Below are 22,048 nucleotides of genomic sequence, written 5' to 3' on the forward strand. Positions count from 1 at the left end.
ACTTCGGCAAAAAAAATTATATTGTTTATACATGATTGTGGCTTCTCGATGAATAAGCTGCGATTGCTCTTGTTGATATAGTTTCATTTTTTTAGGCAGTTTCCTATTAAAAATTATTTTTTTATGTATATGTAGCATATGTTAAACTCCGTTCGACTTCTTCATATATTTAATTTTTTATGTTTTGAACCTTCTCAATAAAAATACTGGCTCCCCCGCTCCATTAAAAGGTAAGAAACTACACAATAAGAAAAACAGAAGAAATAAACTTGGGAAAGAGGTTATTTTCACTAGAAAAAGAAATTTTACCTTAAAATGAGAAAAAAAGAATACAACAAACAAGTTAATTAAACACGTCAAAACACTAATCTAATTAATCCAAATTATGGATATTTACCAACTTTGTTTAAGATGTTGCCGGACATAAAATAATCAAATGATGTGTCTAACTTATAAATTAGAAAATAATGATGTTGAACAACAGTTAGGTAAAAGGTTAGTACTCATTAATCCACTCAATGAACTAATTGATTAACATTTAATTGCACGCCTAATCTTTCAAATAGACTCATTTTTACTTTTTTGTTCTTAGAAAATCAAATTTATGCCTATCCAAGTATAAATTCTTTAAGAATACGATTCATAATTTGTAAAATATTATGATGCAAAAATATAAAAGGCAAAAACTGCAAATGACTATTGATAAATCCTTAATTAATAGGTTCCCAAGTCACTTTAGTCAAATGTTAAATTGTAGTCCATCATTATCTATGGTTCAAATGGATAAATCATACTATATAGTTTGATAATCATAATAGATTCTTTTAATTCAAAGTTCAAAAGTAATTATTGCCTATAAATATTTAAGCATTTTGTGAATGCACAACCTATTAGCCTTTTTGGTCATTTATATATATTTTTTTGGTAATTAAATAATTTTATACCAACGTGAGAATTACATAATCAAAAAGATCTGACATATATTACTTAACAATTTTTTCCCAAAACAAAAAACACTCTAAGTTATTGACTACATATTCTTTATCTATTACAACTTGATTATCGATACTAACTTACTACAGTTTCCTAAGTAATTTAATATGTTTGAGCTTCAGACTCCATGTTCGTCATATCAAACTATTAACTCTAATATTAATTATAGAGCTAAAATAACTTTAAAATATATATCCTTAATATGGTATAATTAATATTTTTTTTTGAATTAAGGATGTGTTCGATATGAACTAAAAATAGAGGCGGAGCTAGGTGGGGGTTCATGGGTTCGGACGATCCTAGTAGCTTTTCTGTAGACCTTGTATTTAGAACCCCCAAACTCTTAATGGTAAAAGAAATTGATTAATTGTTCTAAAGGAAATTTAGAACCTCCAAACTCTTAATCCTAGCTCCGCCTCCATCTAAAAATATCTGCTTAATATAGTTAGGACTTTGTTTCCACTTGACATACACTCAATAAAAAAAAGTGCATATTGATTCTTTCTACAAAAGGTCATAAAATTGCCAACCCAAAAATTAATTATTGTCCAACTTACTATCTAAAGTATCACTATTATTATTATATCATCCGACAATAATTTTTTCATCATAAAAGCATTGTATTCACGGGAATAAACAAATCAACTTAATTTATGATTAAGGTCCCCTTCTTGACATTAAAAATAAATTGTCTAGATCCTATGATAACAAAAAATCATATGATATTGTTAAATTAAAATTTAGGTTATAAATGTTGGTAAAACAAGTAGACTTTACCTTTGTATTTTAATGTTTTTATTTTGACTAATATAGACGCTACCCTTTTTAAAATAATAATAATTTGGTTGTGGTCAATAATTGTGACTAATTAGATTTAAGGAGTCAATCACGCTGTTCTTTCTACCCATGCTTTAAAATATGGAATTTTGACCATAAGGACCACCTTGTCATTCTTTTTAAAAGTCGAACAAAATATTTGAGTCTTCTCGTAGAGTAAATATTATTGATTGTTTTTACGATTTAAACTCACTACTTATAAATCACATATAAATTTAGACTTTATTTACCTTTTTAATTGTACTATATCAGCCTCATTCCATATGATCTTTAAAAAAGGAAAAAAAAATACGCTTGCTTATAATTTTCACAACCCAATAAACAAAGAAAAAATTGAATAGCAGAAGTCAGGTTCGGATCTAGGATCTCGCAAAGGTGTTCATCGAAATCCTTTCACCAAAACATTAATATCGTATATATATAGAGAGAGAGATATTTTGAATTTCTTAAATACAAGAATAAAGTTCAAAATTCACTTTGATGTTTCAAGTTTAAAACACAAGCATTTTTTTTTTATTCCTCTTAGTGAGAATCTTGTATAACTTTCAATTATGATAGAATTACAAACTCAAAGTCATAATATACAAATTTTGAATCCGTCTATGTGAGAATAAGACCAAAACTCATTACGAAATTCATTGACATGTCACATGTCATTGCACAAATAGGGATCGTAGCTTTAGAATAAATGTTGTCCGATTATTATTTGAATAGAAAAAAATTATCTGATAAAATTTTCTTACATATAAATTTTTATTCATTTCATAAAAAAAATATTTTATAATTAAGATATAATGATTTATATAATTGCATAACATAATAGAATAGTAGCAATGAACAATAATGCAATAGCCACCGACAGTAAATTGTAAGTATTGCTCACGAGGGATCATGATCCTCAAGAAAAAAAATAATGATATTTTTAAATAAAATGTTAAATATATAGACAACCTATTAAATTATTTCGTATATTTAATTTGTTCTAATTAAATCTGAATATATATATTATAAATGTTTCTATTATGATTTGATGCCTTTAATAATCTGTTTAGATATTCCATATATAACAAGTCCAAATAGAAAATAAAATAAAGGGTCCATTTGCTTTGATCCAATCTTAGCTGAAAAAAAAGGAATACTAGGCTTACATATGATTATAATTAAGGGAAAAATGTCTGAAAAATATTTCAACTTTGGCTGAAATTGTTATTACGATACCAAACTTTATGGAGGACCTTTTACCCTTGCACTATTTAATAGTGTATTTTAAAGGTATATATGTGTCCACGTGGACACATTACTATTTATAATGATGCAATGTTTATGATGTCTACGTGAGCACATATATACCTTTAAAATACATTATTAAATAGTGCATGGGGCTAAAGGTCCTTTCCAAAATTTGATATTGTTACTACAATTTCGGTCAAAGTTTGAATATATTTTAGACTTTTTTCCTTATAATTAAATGTAACACATTAATCCTCTCATTATCCATCTAACTAAGATGTTAATGATTATTCTACAAAGTCATAGGTTTATGTATATACCATCCACTTAAGCATGCATTAAGAAGAAATGTCCTCCTTTTCATAACCTTAATAAGAATTTTTATTTAGATAGTTCATATAAGGGGTGTCAAATGAGTGAATTGGACTGTATTTGAGAATATCAAAATTGTTTAAGTTAATAAATGGGTGAGTTATTAATCCGCTAAAATGTTATTTGGACTGAAATGAGCTTAAAACATTTTATAATCTGATCCGATCAACTTTTACTTTCTTTTGAATTCAAAGCTTGTTTGAGGACCTAATAAATTTTTTTTACTCTTATATTATGACTATAAACTAAGCAAGTTATTACAAGTCCAAACATAAATGAATTGAACGAATCATGATTTTATTGACTGATTTTGACGCCCCATGGTTCATATAATTCATCTAATACTGTCTTGATTTAAGATTGCAACTATTCATGACTTAAAATAATATTATTTTATTAAATAATCTTTCCAGGGAGGCAGGGACTATGCCAGATTGGTATTGTCTCTAGTAGGGTCCTAACTCTTTGTAGTCTTCTAGTTAGTATCTTCCAAATAGTATTTTTTTTATATATATAATACAGTCCAATAAGAGATAAGTTTAAATTACAATCCATTCATTATTAATCTCTGGATAACATATTTCCCTATTAAACAAATTATTAGGGGTTGTTTGGTATGAGAATGAGATAAATAAAGTTATCCAATAAATTATGATATCTCATGAAATAAGGTATTCCACCATTTATATATGTATAACGATGTGATACATAATTTCGGGACTAATTAATACACATAATCAAACGATGGATAAAATAATCTTGTATTTTATCCCTAAATTATTGGCCGAAATAATGTTCTTGATTCTATTTTGTGGAGTAGTTACCTGGGCCAGTATGTCAATGAAGCCCATTAAAGTATAGAGAGGCCCAACATTCAAGCCCAAGATTCAGCCCCATCCTCTTTGGACTAAGTGTCTAACTCAACTAATATAAATTTGAGCAACTTACAAAAATGACTATAGTTATAGGGTTATTGAAGTTCAATAGCTATAAATATGTTATTTACTAAAAATGACTACACTTTATGTCAACTTCTAGCTGCATGTTTGTATTTTTTTATTTTTTTATTATTCATACAGTAATCTTACAATGTACTAAATAAGGTATGGTATGTTACCATAACTCCAACCTTTTATTATGTCCCTAAATCACTCAAACTTTCATTATTAAATTACCAACTAATATTTACATAATGAATGCATTTCCCGATTCATTCACATAATACAATAGTAAGTTGTATTTTCATAAATACAATATATTCACAAAATACTAATTATAAAGGTATTCATAAAATTTTGAATATAAAAGAATATTCATGTCTTTTTCTCGCTGTATTTTTGTATATGTTTTTTATTTTTCTATTTATACACTAATACAGTTGTAATTACAATAACTAAATAAGAAAAATATATTACTTGTACAATTAGCATATGAATACTTTGAATTCAAATTGGTGTTTCTATTTATAAAACTTAAAGTATTAATATATCAAGTATACAAGTATTTATAAAAACTTAATGTATTAATACATCAAACAAGGTAACGTAGTACNTAAAAAATTGAAATTAGAAATATCTTTTAAAAACAACTTTTAATATTTTTTTGGGAGGGGTGGTGGTAGGGGGTGGGGGGTAGGGGTGAGGGTGGGGTTAAAATATTGAATTTATAAACAAACTTTAATTTTTTATTTTTTTTTGGGTGGTGGTTGGGGGGCTGGTTTGAGGATAGGGACCAAATAAATTGATTTTTTCAACAATTTTTTTTTTAATTGGAAGTTGGATTTGAGTTTTGGAAAATGTTTTCCTTAAGTTTTGAAGGGAAGTCATTTTCCTTAAATTTGAGGAAAATGAGTTGATTTGGAAAACATTTTCCAAAACATTTAACCCAACCAAACATGAGAAAATTGGAAAACATTTTCTAGAAAATGTTTTCCTTCATACCAAACACACTCTAAGTGTCTAACTCAACTAATAGAAATTTCACGAGTTAAGTTTAGAAATGACCCAATGATAGTCGTGTCATTTGAATTTTAGTTATTTTTATCTAAACTTCAATCATATATAATTGAAGTTCATTTAATAAAGAGAAATTAAATTTCAGAAATAGCAAACATGATAGACATAACAAGGCTTTATAGCTATAGTTTTGATAATTGTGTTCCATAGCTATAGTTTTGTTTGCTATGAAGGGCGCGGTTTGTATATTTCGCTTGTGAATATACAAATATGGTAAGTATATACAAATTTTGTATTTATACATTCAAGAATTTTTCTGAACTCCGTTTGTATATTTCGCTTGTCAATATACAAAAAATGGTGATTTAATATGAATTTTTCATAAATCGTATACTATTAGTTAAGGTAATTAAGCATATACAAAATTCTAGATTTTTACAAATCATGTGATATATACAAATCAGGCGAGTAACAAGAATTGAAAAATTGTAACTGCAAATTACAATTTTCTTAAATTATAGCTATAATACCTAATATTGGCTAAATATTTTCTATTTTGCATGATTTTCCCTTTTTTTTTGATCAAAAGGATAGTTATATACGAAGATGATTGAACTTTAGACACATAAAATTGAAAAAACTTTTAGACATTATATTTGAAGTTAGATTTTTCAAAACTATCTAAAAATGTTCAAAATAAGGTATACATACAAATAAATAAATAATAGGCATAAGTTAAATAACAATGTCAAAATCGAAAACAAATATATGTATCCTTGAATAATGTTCAATTTGCAGGTGGTCCAAATCATATACACATTGCTTGGTGAGCCAGCATTCAATATTTATAGTAAACTAAACTGACCTCTTCTTTGAACACTCACTTAATTATTTATTGGGAACAAAAAATGAAAAAGAACACTTTATTCATATATTATTGTTAATTAACGCAATAGATACATGACAAAACTTGCACTAATCTCAGTATTAAGATTTTGCATCTTTTTAAACACATGCATTGCTTGTTCATTCACTCAAATCCCTACTAAAACACACACTCCTAAATCCAAGAAAGGAGGTTTAATTTGAGTTTTTTTGGATGGTCGGTCATAAATTAATATTATTTTTTCGTTTTCTATTGGTGGTACATGATACTAAAAATAATTATTTTTCTTCTTGTCAATTTATAAAATTAAGATGGAATTTATTTGATTTTTCTTACATCAATTAAACAAATTTTTAAACTTCCAAACTAAATTTTGAAGAAATAAATAAAAAAAGAAAATGGACAACTAATATGAGATCGAACGAGCTGTACTATCAGTGTTTGTTACACCTATCCTCCCCTCTATCCCACAACTTCCATAAAGAAGCTCACACGATTTTCTTGTTTTGTGCTTGAGTGTACTTCATCCACATTACAAGTACTTTCTCTTTTTGTGTTTAAGAGGCAAGTTTTTTTTATAATACGAAGTTGTTTGGTGAAGAGTGTTTTATTTTCGAAATAAGATTTTTTCGTTCAAATTCATATTAATCGAGCTTTATAATCAAGCCTTAAAGTGAGTACCAAATACGTGACTCTAAGTGGAAAACCAAAAGAAAAATATATTAGTCCTTCTTGTTTCAACTTACATGACATTTTAATCAACCTCAATGTGATAAACTATAGATAGCTACACAAACTCCCATAATTTGTTTTAGATCATAAATCTAAACAAAAGTATTCTTAAATTGAGAAAAAAAGTAGTAATAAGCAAAAAAATATATAAAATTGCTAGAGCTACAAAATGGAATCCCATTTAATTATATGATACATATTGTTTGATAACATCTTCTTATAGAGCTTTCCAAACCCTAATCCTCCCTAAATCTTAACTACCAAAAAAAAAAAAAAAAACTAACTATAAACAAACTAATTTAGAAAGAAATTACCATTACAATTTCCTAATTGCCCAACCACTAGATGACTTTCTCGTCTGTTCTAGCCTTGATAGATAGAGTACTCGGGCAAGGTGCGCGAAAGCTAGTTAGAACACAGGATGATCAATCAAATCCTAATTGCCCAAAATAGAGTCAATGATCATCAACACCATTTTGTAGTTGTTTATTCCTTGAAATAAGAAGAACAAAATAAGCAAGAACAGCACAAAGAGCAGCAACAACATTCCCTTCTTTAATCAAAATCTTAATAACAAATCCAGTAATATCAAGAGTCAATTTCTTGCCTTCTAACACCAAATCCCTTCTGGGTTTTCCAGCAAAAGTTAACAAAACCAAAATTGTAATCCAAGTTACCAAAGTAGCTGGTAACACTACAGCTAAAGCTGCCACCATTGAAAGAACCCCAAAAGCTACACCTAATAACACAGATGCATACAAAACAGGCCACCCAGAAGAAGAAATTGAGGAATTAGCTGAAATAGTAGATTCGTACCATGAAAGTACTGATTTGAGAAAATTCCAAGAAATCGACAGCAAAATTGCGTAAACAGAGATGAATAAGAAGACCCATGTTCTTCTTTTGCTCATGATTTTGATGAAGAATACAGAGGATATTATTGATTCAGTTTCTTCGATTTGGGTTTCTTGTTGTTGTGCCATTGAATTGAGCTTATTTGGGTATGATTTGATGGCTTTTTTGGACTTTGATTTTTCCTCAATGGGTTTCTATTTTCTTCACTTTTTCTGCTCTGTTTTCTGGTAAAACAAGGGGATAATATTAGAATGATTTTATTTTACCCTAACAAGATACAACGCGCTTGTTATACTGCGTGGTGTCAGTCGAACCTCATGCAGAGAGTATTTCGGAGTTTGTAGGTTCAGATAAATTTCGTAGTTTATTTATACATCCTGTATTTATATTAAAAAATTATTTAAATATATATATATTTTAATTTGTGAACCCCTAATAAAATAGATTGACTGTTCTTAAGGAAATTTAGAACCCTCAAATTGTTTATCTTGACTCCGCCTCTGCTTGATGTAGATAACTTATTCTAATATAAGTACTAATGATTTCAAGTCCCCTTGGGTACAATGTCGTCTTTGTTAGGAAGCGGTTTACTTCCTAATGTGAGACTTTCTGACGCAAATTCGGATTTAATCGTGCTTTAATGTGGGTACCAGACACCGGGTAGGAAATCAAAAAGATAAAGATAAGCTTTGTCTATACTCTACCGTCTTCAAACCCCACTTAATGAAACTTTACTGTATATATTATCGTTGTTGTTCAATTTATGATTTATAATTTGATTACACGAAAATAACTTTATAGTTATTCTGAGCTACTCCATTTCTAATATCCTAATATGAAAAGGAAATTATTTTAACCTTCTAACTATGTGTCAAAATCAAAATACTTTTATATTAAGGAGATCCGTAGATATAGTGCATAAATTAGTGATAAAATTGGGCGTTGGTATGTGATATTTAACTAAGCATATTTAATATTTAATTAATTAAAATATATACCCATAAAGTAGTGATAAAATATGGTGTTGGTATGCAATATCTGATTAAGCATATTTAATGTTTAGTTGATTAAAGTATAAGCTTTTAATCATCGTGCTTGTGAATTTTTCGAGTTCAACGATTTACTTACTATTGAATAATTTAATTACTTGTGTACATGTTGCAATATATATTATTATTTCATATTTAGAGATAATGTAAATTTAAAAATAATTTAAATGCAATATATTTAATATGTAAAGGGACAAAAGGGGTATTTAATCAATTTCAAGAAACATCACAAGAACCACCCTTAGAATTTACCATTATCAAAAATAACATTATCCCGTCTTATTAGCGATATATAGTTTATTTATATGTTCTTCTTTCTCAAATCCGATTAGTAACAGGTGACTGAAAATAATAATAATAATAATATCTATTTTTCCTTTGTCTTCTATATTAAATCGTTTCTACATATACTTTATTCTTTTTGAATCACACTTTTTAAATTTAATTTTGTCGTTGTTTTTGTTTCACAAATTAAAACTTGAGAGTTTGTCACTTCAATAAAACAATTGAACGTTAGATACATTTTTTTGTGTCATGAAACTAGAATTAATGAGCTATTACTGTTTTTTCCCGAACAGGACAAAGTAAAGACCCTTCTCACCTCTTTCGAGTCGTTTGGTGAAAAGAACTTTTTGAATAAAGTAAAAGAATTTAAAATTATTAATTTCTTCTTCCAAAAATTGAGATTAATCAATGTCATTCGATTCGATGATAAGATGAAATGCGATTTCATATTAGTAAAATGTATTAATGCATGCTAGGCTGAGTCACTATGAAAGGCATAAATCACCTACGGGACAGTGCAGAGATAAAATAATGGCAGTAATGGGCACAAAGCTATTTTTTTTAATGTCTTTCTTGTGGGGGTAGGGGTCCAAAATTAAGTGTTTAATGGGTAACATTTATCACTCTTTTGAAACTCAAGTCTGTGTGTGGTCCAAGATTCTTTGCTGCTGCATTTCACAAGTATCGAAGCCTCGTTAAATTTGGATTGATGTCGTGAAATTCCATTTTGTAATTAAGGAAATTCGAACTCGAGACCTATGTTTAACAATGAAGGAGTACTTAATAATCCACTTTGTTGGTTAGAGTGTTGTATTATGTGGTTGTTATAAAAAAAAATTCCCATCAAAACATAACTTTTTGAGACTTTGAAAACATCTTAAACTAACAAAAGTTTAGAAAAGAAAAAAATGAACAAAAGCTGCAAATGTACCACTCCATTGAGATATACAGAAAAAGTGACTTGAAACTTGAAAGCAACAAACTAGTAAATTTTTTGAACTTTTTTTTTAAAGAAGTCATATCGTAACGGTAATTGATAAAATTATTGTCATGTGATAGAAAATCAAGGATTTGAGCCTTAAAAATAACCTCTTGCAGAAATGTAGGATCATTGTCGTTCTGCCCTTTTTCGAACCCTTGTGGTCTGGCCCTTTCGAATCATCCCGCTTAATATCAAAATTTCAACTAATCATACTTGTCCCTCCATGAACTAACTAGAAAAAACACCCAAGAAAGTGCAAGAACAAAATCACCAACAAGTTGTCTTGGCCAATCATAAGCTAAATCCTCAACTTTCCTTTCAAAATAAACTCTCCATAACGCCATTGATACATGAAGAAAGATACAACCTTTAGCGAAAAAGCTCTGAAACTCCCTGTCCTTAACAAACGACACCATGAATAACAATAACCCAATTACACATAACAGCAATCCAACAAATGAATCAGAAGTTTTTATCAACAATTGATCATGTGGGGTTGATCCCAGTAGCTTTCTCGCTGTTTCAATTCCATGACCGAGAACAGATACTTCGTTCAGATAAAACATTATCAAAACACCACTAGTACTCGCTATTAGCGAGTGAAGAGCGCAGATTATGAAGAACCCAGATGATCCCATTCACGAAAATTGATATCAGATTAGAAAAAACCCCAAAACCCAAAGGAAATATTTCAGCTACTTAGATGTGAAATTGAACAAAATTACAGAGATCCATTTGTATTTGTATGGGTGAATTGAGAGTATCGAGAAAAATTTTGAGATCTGAGATTTGGGAATGGCAGAGTAGTGAGGATTGAAACCCTAACGCTAGATTCACGGGAGAAGAAGGTTGATGACAGCTGGCGATATGTTATGGGTATGTGTGCATTTTGGAATTTGTTAGTATTGGATTTCAATTTTATTTAGCTTATTTCAACTGTCATATTATTTGTTGTTGTTACTTTTAGTCGGCCTCTACACAACACAAATCGAAAATAGTCAAAAACTCTGATGTAGATACCAAACAACGAGTGGAAAACAAAAACTCAAATAGTAACAAGAAGGGAAACCTGCAGAAAATAACACTAAAGATGATGCTAAACAGAAGTATAGAGTGAGCAATTATGAAAAGTGAATGACCCATAACCAGTAAATGCAGCAGTATCATTGATCAGAGACGGCAAAATCTCAACAATGCAACATTTAGCTACAATAAATGTAACCATATAGTATCATGTAACAGATCATTCAAGAAGCAAAAACACCTAAATTTCTTATCATTTATCTAAAGGCTCTAAATTTCGACTAGATTTAACTGACAGCATAATTCAATTAAGTAAAACTGAAAACACACTATATCACTGTACTCTAACAAACAACATCTCACTCACTGAGACAAATGATCAAACACCTTCAAGGCGACCGGCGCTTCAACAATCTAGGCGAAGTCCTTTTCACTGATTCAACTTTCTTCAAACTCTTCTTCTTCATCATCTTTTCACTCTTGGCTTTCACCTGATTAACCGCAACAACATCTTCATTCCTCCGGCTCCTCGTCCTCCCAGCAACACCTTCTTCCACATCCCTCTCGTCAAACTCAAGCTTTCTCACCATATCATCCTCAGATTCATCAACCAACTTCCTTTTCCTCTTCAACACATACGGAGCAGGCGGCATAGGTGGACTATTCTTCGTGCACGGAGCAACCGGAGAATCCTTTTCCGGCGTTTTTTCACGCTCTGCACGCAACTTCTCGATGTTTCCTTCAATTCGGCCCTGAAGACGGTGACGAGTTAAGCTAACGCCACCCATGGACCAGTGAGCTTCCTCCGCCCATGACATTAATGGATCCAGGACGGAGCTTGGTGGATCAACTCGTTGTTCGTTGGGCTTGTAGAATCTAGGTCTAGGGAGGCTGCTGCCGTAGAATTTTCCAGGTTCTAGGGCTACCACCATGCTGCAAAACCTAATTTATCAAATGAAGAAGGGACTTTGAATTGAGATTTGATGAATTTCTATGCTAATTTTCTTCTCAATTTATAGCAAGTATAGTAATTGAAATGGAGGGAAACTTGGCGCCAAATATTTACCGCGCTAATTTTTTTATTTATTTTTTGGATATGAATATTGAATGTTTTTTACTTTTTATAGATATTGGATAATGGAAATTATGTTTGAGTTTTGACTATAAAATTTTTGAATTCAATTTTGGAATTTTAGAAATACTTTAATTTTTCCCTACTTAAATCTACTAACGAAAAAATTTGATAAAAAATCCTTAATTTATATTAATGGTGAAATACAAATTCAATTTATGTGGTATCGTTTGATTCGATACGATACGTAAGAGCAAAATGATTTTTTTTTTACATTTATGATTTAAAATAACGTATACATATTTAATATTTGTGTAACTATAAATTATTTCATTAAAAATAAAAAATAATAATTTAAAGTTTTTATTATGAACGAACAAAACAGAAATGGATATTATATAAATTGGATAAAGGAAATAATACTCTTTTTTTTTTTATCTTCACAATTTTCATGGCCAATGAGATATTTAGCTTGTGCAACCTAAACCATGATTCTCCAAAAAATAATAATGAAAGAACCAAACAAAATAGCTGCTAAGCTGACAGCTTAAGCTTAAAATAATCAGTAAATAATATATAATATTATATGATTCATATATAATGCACATATAATTATGTATTGTTTGTGTATAATTTATGTATGTGATTAGAAAAAATAAACTGTTAATCTATTTGGCTATTTGTGAAAAAGATCTGGTATTTTTTGTTATAGAAGTATAATAGATTTTTTTTTCCTCAAACTTTCATACTAGTAACCAATAAGGGTTGTTCTGGAGCAACCAGTACTTCATTATTTTTAATTATAAATATCGAATTAAAATTCTTCTAAATATTGAATCATTTTGTTAAAAAATGCTTTTGTAAATGATTATAACGGTTTAAAAACTTGTGACCTAACAACTCCATGTGCAAATGCAATGGAAGCAAAGAAATTTCCATAATATTTCAATCAATTTTTCAATAAAAGGAAAGATGGTCTTTTTCAAAAGTCATAATCACCTTTGAGTCGTAGACCCCTCCAAACGACCCTACACTTGCCTACTAATTTATTTCCAAAAGACACGAAACTTCATTTTTTTGTTTTGTAAGTGTTTGATCATAAATTATAATTTATTGGTATCACATAATAACAATCTCAATCTTATATTTCGACACACCAAAAAATATAAAAAAATCTTTTATATATATAAGATAATTTTTTAACAAAAAAATAGAAATAATCACTCTCGCTCCTTCAAGATCCGTCGCACATTTTTTCCAGGATATTCAGCCGAAAAGATATGATAAAAAAGACCGAAAGTATCTATCTGCGTAATATTCTACGATTTCGTTTAGTCAACACGTCAACTCTAACAAATTATCTGCTGCAGCAGCGGACCACTGGAAGTTAATCTTCCTATTGGTAAATACAATTCTCATGACCAATGAAAACCTAACACGTGTCATCATATATTAGCGTAATATACAAAGCATGTTCCTTCTAGCGTACGATTAGAAAACGCATTTCATAAGGCAACAAATATATCGTTCTCTCTAAAACCCGAATAGTTCATAGTGATAGTGTGTGTTAGGGTTTTTGGAATCACGGAGAGTTTTTTGTGAAAAAATTGAAATTGCTGCGCTGCAATGGACGTTGAAATCGAAGAAATTTCTGCTCATGATGATTCTGTGAAGGTTAAAGACAATAAGGTATTTTGAATTCCTCATTTCCGTGTTTTTTTTTCGTTTTTTTGATTGATTGATTGGTTGATCCCGATTTCTTTATGATAGGATTTTTGTTGGATTGATCATTGTTTAGAATTGATCGCGAACTTTAGTAAGAGTTGCAATTTTGTGTTGTTTCTATAAATGTTGTTAGTATTAGAGTATGATCATCGAAGAATTGTAATTGTGAATCATGTTGAATAGAAGAAATGAATTTTTGAAATTGTTGTCTATAAGAATGGGGTTAGGTCTGCGAACATTCTATCCTTGTTAGGCAGGGGATTAGGGTTATAGAAAGTGATTTTGAAATTGTGCATGCAGTAATTGATGATTTCTATGCTACAGAATGTTTAAGGCTAGACTATTGTAATTTCTAAGGATGTGTAAATTAGTTTACGATTTGAATATTGGAAAAGCCATTTTCATTTGCTTTAAATATTTGGTTTGTTTAACTTACAGGAGGCTATGACTGGGGATAATCCAGATACTGTAGTTGGGTCCACATCTGGATCTACTGACTCTGGCAATAACAACAGTTCCAATTCAGACATATCATATCATGAAGATCAGAATGATGGAGATGATGGTTTGGATGATTGTGATGATATCTCAAACTATGATGATGATGATGAGGACTATATGTATTATGATGATGAGGACGATGAATGTGATTACTTGAGTATGCAGGCACAACTTGATAATGTTGATTTGCCCGCTGGTGTTGAGGCAACAGTTTCTTGGTTAAATGAACCTGCTCCTAGTTCAAAAGTGTCTTCCCAAGCTAGCTCTTCGAGTCATCTAGCAGGTGCTCAGACATTGAATCCTACACTTCCTGAGCATGCAAGTAGTAGCTTTGCTCAGGTCCCTGCTTCAAGCAATTCTTTGGTGTCTGGAGGGTCAAATTCCTGTGGGAAGGAAGAGGTAACTGAAGATGAACTCATGAAAAAGTATCAAAGTTTTAAGCATTTTGATGTGGTAGAGGACTTCTCAGATCATCATTACAGTAACTTGGGCGTCAAGGGACAACAGGTAACTTGTAAGGGAATTTCTTGTGCTTTGTAGGTCATTTTCTGCTATTTTAGTTGTTTGTTAAATCATGAATGTGACTGTACTAACCTGTGCTGTTACTTTTTTAACAGCCACCTAAGGCCTGGAGTAAGAAAGTTCAGGATGAGTGGAAAATATTGGAAAATGATTTACCTGGTGAGTCAGATGCTGTTAGTTAGTGACTTCATCGTATTTCATATCTTGGTTAATGTATCAATGTTTTCCTGCTGTAGAAGTCTTGTGAAAGTGGTATTTTTCTCAGTCTAACCTTCTTAACCTTCTTGTGCTGGCTATAATGGTAAATGCAGCAATTGACTCATGTGATATGTGTGATTCATGAAAAGATATGTGTTGTTTCTGATGACATCCATTGCAATTTATATTTTGACACATTGTTTTGTCACAAGTAAATGATAGAATAGCGATTCTTGCTTTCCCATCTGTTTTTCCCCACCTCAACTCCCTTATCCGCTGCTAAATTTAGGACTCTATCCTGTTTGTGACATGTTGCACATTTATCTGCAATAATAGAAAATTTTGTGTGAATTTGATTCTGTGGGATGTCCTCTCATTGGTAGACTGCTGTAAATCTATCTGACTGTTTGAGGTTTTATGTTGAATTCACTCTCTCTCTCTCCTTCAGATACAATATATGTAAGGGTCTATGAAGCAAGGATGGATCTCCTTAGGGCAGTCATCATTGGGCCACAAGGCACTCCATACCATGATGGTCTCTTTGTCTTTGATGTTCTGTTCCCTCAAAATTACCCTGATGTGCCACCAGTATGTATTGGAGTGTTCTTGTTTTTTTCTTTATTTTGTAGCATGGAAATATAAATATATTTATTTACATATTTTCCCTTTTCATTAGATGGTTTACTACTATTCTGGCGGTTTGAGACTGAATCCCAACTTGTATGATTGTGGAAAAGTCTGTCTCAGTCTTCTGAACACTTGGACTGGTAAAGGTAACGAGAGGTGGATGCCCAATTCATCGACCATGCTGCAAGTCTTGGTTTCCATACAAGCTCTAATTTTGAATTCAAAGCCTTTCTTTAATGAGCCTGGATATGAAGCCTCATATGCTGGACTTGAGGGACAGAGGAGATCTAACTCTTACAATGAAGATGCTTTTGTTCTATCTTTGAAAACAATGACATATACGTTGAGGAGGCCACCAAAGGTATGATGTTGAATCATTTTCTTAACTTCTACTTCATTCAATTATTCTGTTGAAAAGTAACATCCAATTGTACTCCCAGTGTAGTCCAAAAATGTCTTTTCTGTTGAATTTCTGGATCTCCTGAGATTTCGCCGACTTCTTAATGACTAATTTAGTTGTTTATTGTAAATTAATGCCGTCCTTTTCTTTCTTTTTGTTAATTGGTGTCACATTTAATCTGTCTGCAATACTGGTAACATAGGTTTATCTGGGAAAAAGCGATCTATAACCTACTTCATCCTTAAAATCAGTTTGCATCTTATGTTCTGTAATTTTTCTGCTTGCATATAGTCAGTAAAGTAATTAAGGAAGAAGGGAAGGGAAGGTTCACAGTGTTAGGTATATACGGGTGAAAAGAAGTTGGTAAAATTAACTCTGTGGCTGCATCTTAATAAGTGATGTTTCAATTTGTTATTGTAAGTTGAATTTTTTTCTGCTTAGGTTCCTCAACATTGGGACCAAGTGCAGACAGTATCTGGTTTCGGAAACAAGGTTGGACGTGGTGGCAGAATTTCTTTCCTATATTCCAGTGGAAGAGCTATAAAGTTGAAAACAAAACGTATTCTACTCTTATTCATGTGTATCCAAACAAACATATTTTAAAACAAATGGACAATCAAAACATATAACTATATAGTTCAGCAGTTTCTTCAACTAGTTTTGCAGTCGGAGTGATAATGGATGTTTGCAGATGTGAATGGTGCAAATAGCTAATCTTGAGAACTCTTTTTAATGCATCTTTATCTTGAGGCTACTTGTGAAGTAGTATTCTTTCTTATGATAAATTGATACTTATCATCTGGCATACTCTAATTCTTTATTTTGCATGCAGCATTTTGAAGACCTTGTCATAGGTCATTTCCGTTGCCATGCTGTAGACATTCTTTCTGCATGCAAGGCATATATTGAAGGAGCTCCAGTTGGTTCTGTGGTCAAGGGAATAGTTCAGGATCTTAGTGCAACTGCAGAGAAGAGCTCATCAACATTCAGAGAATCGGTATCCAGAATGAAGAATGGTCTTATATCCCTTTTCACTAAGAATGGTGCCATTGATTGTGACCGGTTTCGTGCCTAAGCCTATAAGGATTGATAAACCATTAGATCTTTTCATATGAAAATCACATGTTGCGCTTGCAGAATGGTCCATTTTCGACTGATTGATTTCCCCTCCATTCACAATTTCATGTACATAGTAGCTCTAATTTTTGAATCTAGATAAAACCGGATGCCTCTGTGCTACTGTAGTAGGAAGTTGGCTTATTGTAAGTGGAAATTAAATCGCAGCTGGGATCTACAACTCATTCTGGACATACATAAACTTTTAGATTAAATTGATCAAAATATCCTAATATTCCAGAGAACATAACTGTCTATTTCTTCTCAACAGTGCTGTTGAGTAGATTCAAATAATTTTACATTATATATTACTCATTCAGAGCAGACTAATGACAATTATGGATGCGCTGCATGTGACAACGTTTTGATTTGTTCCATCCTCTGTCTGAACTTCTTCAGTTGGTTCTCTGTAGCCGCTAACCACATTAGGTTCTCAAGGTCACTGTTGAGAAACTTTTTATTAAAGTTACTTTTCAAATGTCGAACACAGAACCTGTGGTATGTGAGGGGTAGTTGTAACCACACATATGTTTGGACACACTGCAAGATGTCTTGATGATGCTCAGAAATAAGCCCAATTTGTTGTCTATCACAAACAACACATCTCCACAACAATCGAAGGAACCATGACCATGAATCATAGCTCTCACGTGCAACCAGAGCATATGCAAGTGGAAGATTATTGTTGTTCGCATCAATTCCCATAGCAATTAACAGTTTCATCTCATACTTACCATAGAGATCCGTGCTGTCTATTGAGATAACTGGCCTGCAACTTTTAAATCCATCGACACTTGGTTTAAAAGCCCAGAAGAGATACTTGAAGATGTGGTAACCTTGCATTGCTGTTGACTGGTGCTCCCACTCAACAATGGAGCAGCCATGTATCTAGGCAACGCCTTGAAAGAACTTTCGAAATCCCCAAATACCATTTCAAGAGCTCACTTACGCTCTCTAGATGCTTTTCTTTCACTAGGCGTAAACTTGTACAACCTTTTAATATTAACCTGAATATCCTTAATACTGATGTATGGATTGATAGTAATAGATGGTATCAACGCAATAGCAATCATGTTACTTCTTCAATTGGAATGATCCACCTCCTCAGATGCATCCATGGTACAACTGTGTTCCGCAATCATTTTTTCTGCCTTCCATATACCACCTGGAATCTCCGAAAAATGGATCATCCACCGGCAACCCTGTTTATTACACTTGCAAATAACCATAGCTCTGAACTGATCAGAAACGGACTCTTTCCGATGATGTAGACTATATAGGCTCACTGCATCTTTCATTTTCAGCTTGTTCTGAAATAGCATACCTAATTGCATGTACCAAAAAAATATCATCAAATTTAAGTTTATCATAAAGTGAGTAAACAAAATTAAGGATTACAAAAAAGAAATAGGCAAACATACAAGATGATATATTATTAGAATTCTTTGGCACCAAACTAACCTGAACAGATAAATCCAGGTTTTTTCTGATTCCAAAAAGCATCTCGACTATGATTGGTAACTCTTATGCTGGCATATTTTTTCGGACCTTCACCGGGGGCTGCAGCGACTTTATCAGAATCACCATCACCACCGGGCGAAAAATTTTCATCCATCCCTTCATAATCTAATGGGACATTATTGTCCAACTCATTAACTTCATCATTAGCAACATTGTTGTTATTCACAAGTTTTGTGGGCTGAGTCAACGTGGGGTTGTTTTCAATATCATTACGCCTACAAACATAAGAATATTACAAGCCATTCAAATCTCAAACACAATAAGAAGTCCCCTAAAAAAGGTGAACTAAATATCATTATATTTACCTATCAATTGACTCCAATTGAGCAGGGTGGTGTTGATTGCTACTACCCCCGACTAATGCACTTGTACCTCGATTTTCAGGGTGTCTAACACTTCGGTCCAAATTCTGAAACCGCACAAGATCCTTACTTTCCCCCCTATCTCACGGTTGTGCATACTCCGATCAATGTTACAATAGTGCATTGAAGCCACACGATCATATCGTGCACCAACTCCACTCGTATATTTTGACTGATTAGCAACTCCTACCATTGCTTGTTGTTGAAGTGTACCCCTTGGAAAACCAAGATTCAAACTAGGAAGATATGTAGTATCTCCAATGCCTAAATCAAACTCAGAGTCGGTAGGTTGTTCAACCAGGGGGGAGCGTTCAACTGTTGCAACATTTCAAGCACAACTATGGTGATGTGATTACTAAAAGTCTCAGGACTTCGGAGAAATGACAACAGTGATCCATCACTGTAAATCGGAGTCTCACCAAAAATTGGGAGCCCATTGGCCAAAATTACATTTGGATATCGTCCAGTAATGACCACAGTAAGTTTGGGATCACTTACAGCCATTTTACTCCTAAAGATGCGTTGCAAACGATCATACTCGAGGGAAATTGGGAACCTTTGCATCACTTGAGGTTCGCGGCTGTATCTCACCAAGCCTGAACCTGCTTCATACACAACTTTACCTCCCCAATGTAAATTAACTTTTACATGAGTTTCCCCCATTGTCTTCCAAAAATGAACTCCACCTTCTGTCAAAAGGTTTGCCCTGAGTTGTTCTGTATATTAAGCTAGAATTCATCAATACAAAAAGTCAGTGAGATTCACACTGAACTTAGAAAGATGTAAATATTGCAACAATGAGAAAAAAGAACAGGATATTTATCTTAAATATGTTACATAAAACAAAACTCATCACCCAAGCAAAAGCTTTCCTCAATTGATATCCATGAAAGCTATGTTGCTCGGACTCTTCAAAGATNTCCATCACTGTAAATCGGAGTCTCACCAAAAAATGGGAGCCCATTGGCCAAAATTACATTTGGATATCGTCCAGTTATGACCACAGTAAGTTTGGGATCACTTACAGCCATTTTACTCCTAAAGATACGTTGCAAATGATCATACTTGAGGGAAATTGGGAACCTTTGCATCACTTGAGGTTCGCGGCTGTATCTCACCAAGCCTGAACCTGCTTCATACACAACTTTACCTCCCCAATGTAAATTAACTTTTACATGAGTTTCCCCCATTGTCTTGACTTACCAAAAATGAACTCCACCTTCTGCCAAAAGGTTTGCCCTGAGTTGTTCTGTATATTAAGCTAGAATTCTCCAATACAAAAAGTCAGTGAGATTCACACTGAAGTTAGAAAGATGTAAGTATTACAACAATGAGAAAAAAGAACAATGAAACATCACAAATATCATAGCATCTTGATTCATATGATACCATTTAACATGACACAAATTTAACAAAAAAGGTAAGACCTTTGAAATTTATGGTAAAACAGAACATGTGAAAATTCATAAATCACTTCACTAGGATAAAAAAAAGAGAACTTGAATTAAATTCTATTTTATAATTACAGAGAAGTAAACTAGAAAGTGTGACTGGGTGGGAAATATTTTGCTAGAAAATACTTTATTTGAAAAATAATTGGGTTTCTTGCTTAATTATTTTCTAGTGTTTGGTAAGTATGTAAAAATAATATCTCAAAAACATTTATATCTAAGAGCAAAACATCATGAGGGTTGAATGGTGTAGGGAGTGGTGGTGGAGGGGGCATGATGGAGACACCTTAGGTGAAGGGTGGTCCGATATACTTTTAAAATATTGATTATTATGAGTGCATATTTAATTTTGCAGACGCTCTCTGCCTTTGTTACTCGAACTCTTCAAAAACGTCAACGGGTCGGATTCTCCAAAAGTACAGGATTTTCCAAAAGTAGTGTACTTTTGGAGAATCCGATATGGGTGTGGTATCAAAAGTGAAGAGTTTGTGCAACTATGCTTAGCACAATTTAAAAGAACATTAGCTCATCCGTCGCCAAATTTCTAGGTCCACCACTCAAGGGGTGGAATGGTCAAGGAATGGGGATTAGAGACATTAGGGCGGGCGGACAATAGATAATGAACTTGAAACTTACTTACGCGACTTGTTTTCCCTACTTCCATCAGCTTGTTTTTCTAGAGAAAATGTTTTTTTTTTTTTGGGTGAGAATGTTGAACCTTAACTCAAAACTCAGGTTGGGGCATCCAAATGGAACCTTTACTCAAAACTCATAATAGTGAAAGAAATGCAGTTAAGAGAGTTTGATCCGTACCGTTGACAAGGAGAATGAAGACACTATTATATACTCAAATCAATATAGCCCCACTGACCAAGTCTCTGATAGAAATTTGGATATGTTTCAAAGATTGGCAGGTGCAATAAACTAGAGAAAACAGAACATGAAGCAAAACCCTAGTAGGATCTCAGCAATTGCACATATCCATAGTAATTTTCCTCTGTTTTGCCTGAATAAAGTGTCCTTTCAAGTCTGCACTCACAGTAGTAGGCGCCTATTTCTTCCCGCCTTGTATGAAATACGATTTTCAACGATATTTGTATTTGTATTTGTATTCATGTGTATTTATATTCACTTGTTGCCTTGTGTATTTGTATTTATGTATTATCATGTGTACTTGTATTTGTTGCAGAGATTTTGTTATAAAACTCTATCTATAGCTATGAAATGTAATATTTTAAAATTAGTTGTATAAAGTAAATATATATATTACATGTTTGACATATTACAAAAATATGCTCAATAAAAAATTGAATTACTCCATTAGAAATAAGATAAAAATATCCTTGTTAGTAAC

At 32.1% G+C, this 22,048-nt stretch overlaps 5 protein-coding genes across 5 annotated transcripts in view; 2 read left to right on the forward strand and 3 right to left on the reverse strand.

The window, feature by feature from the left end:
* Positions 1-22,048, forward strand: part of LOC125878027 (tetraspanin-19) — a 367,072-nt gene that overhangs the window by 148,167 nt on the left and 196,857 nt on the right. The window lies entirely within an intron of this gene.
* LOC125878032 (uncharacterized) lies at positions 7,214-8,121 on the reverse strand. The gene has a single exon (XM_049559333.1). It carries the CDS (start codon positions 7,986-7,988, stop codon positions 7,461-7,463), a length of 528 nt encoding a protein of 175 aa, XP_049415290.1. The 5' UTR covers positions 7,989-8,121; the 3' UTR covers positions 7,214-7,460.
* Positions 10,224-11,130, reverse strand: LOC125878034 (uncharacterized). Its single transcript, XM_049559335.1, has one exon. The coding sequence runs from the start codon at positions 10,812-10,814 to the stop codon at positions 10,380-10,382; it is 435 nt and encodes a 144-aa protein (XP_049415292.1). The 5' UTR covers positions 10,815-11,130; the 3' UTR covers positions 10,224-10,379.
* On the reverse strand, positions 11,364-12,210 carry LOC125878030 (uncharacterized). The gene has a single exon (XM_049559330.1). The coding sequence runs from the start codon at positions 12,129-12,131 to the stop codon at positions 11,589-11,591; it is 543 nt and encodes a 180-aa protein (XP_049415287.1). The 5' UTR covers positions 12,132-12,210; the 3' UTR covers positions 11,364-11,588.
* Positions 13,778-17,605, forward strand: LOC125878013 (putative ubiquitin-conjugating enzyme E2 38). The gene is made up of 6 exons (XM_049559312.1): positions 13,778-13,960; positions 14,435-15,004; positions 15,115-15,178; positions 15,666-15,805; positions 15,894-16,205; positions 17,077-17,605. The coding sequence occupies exons 1-6, from the start codon at positions 13,898-13,900 to the stop codon at positions 17,317-17,319; spliced, it is 1,392 nt and encodes a 463-aa protein (XP_049415269.1). The 5' UTR covers positions 13,778-13,897; the 3' UTR covers positions 17,320-17,605.

This window comes from Solanum stenotomum, chromosome 9 (genome assembly GCF_019186545.1).
Source record: "Solanum stenotomum isolate F172 chromosome 9, ASM1918654v1, whole genome shotgun sequence".
Lineage (NCBI taxonomy): Eukaryota > Viridiplantae > Streptophyta > Magnoliopsida > Solanales > Solanaceae > Solanum > Solanum stenotomum.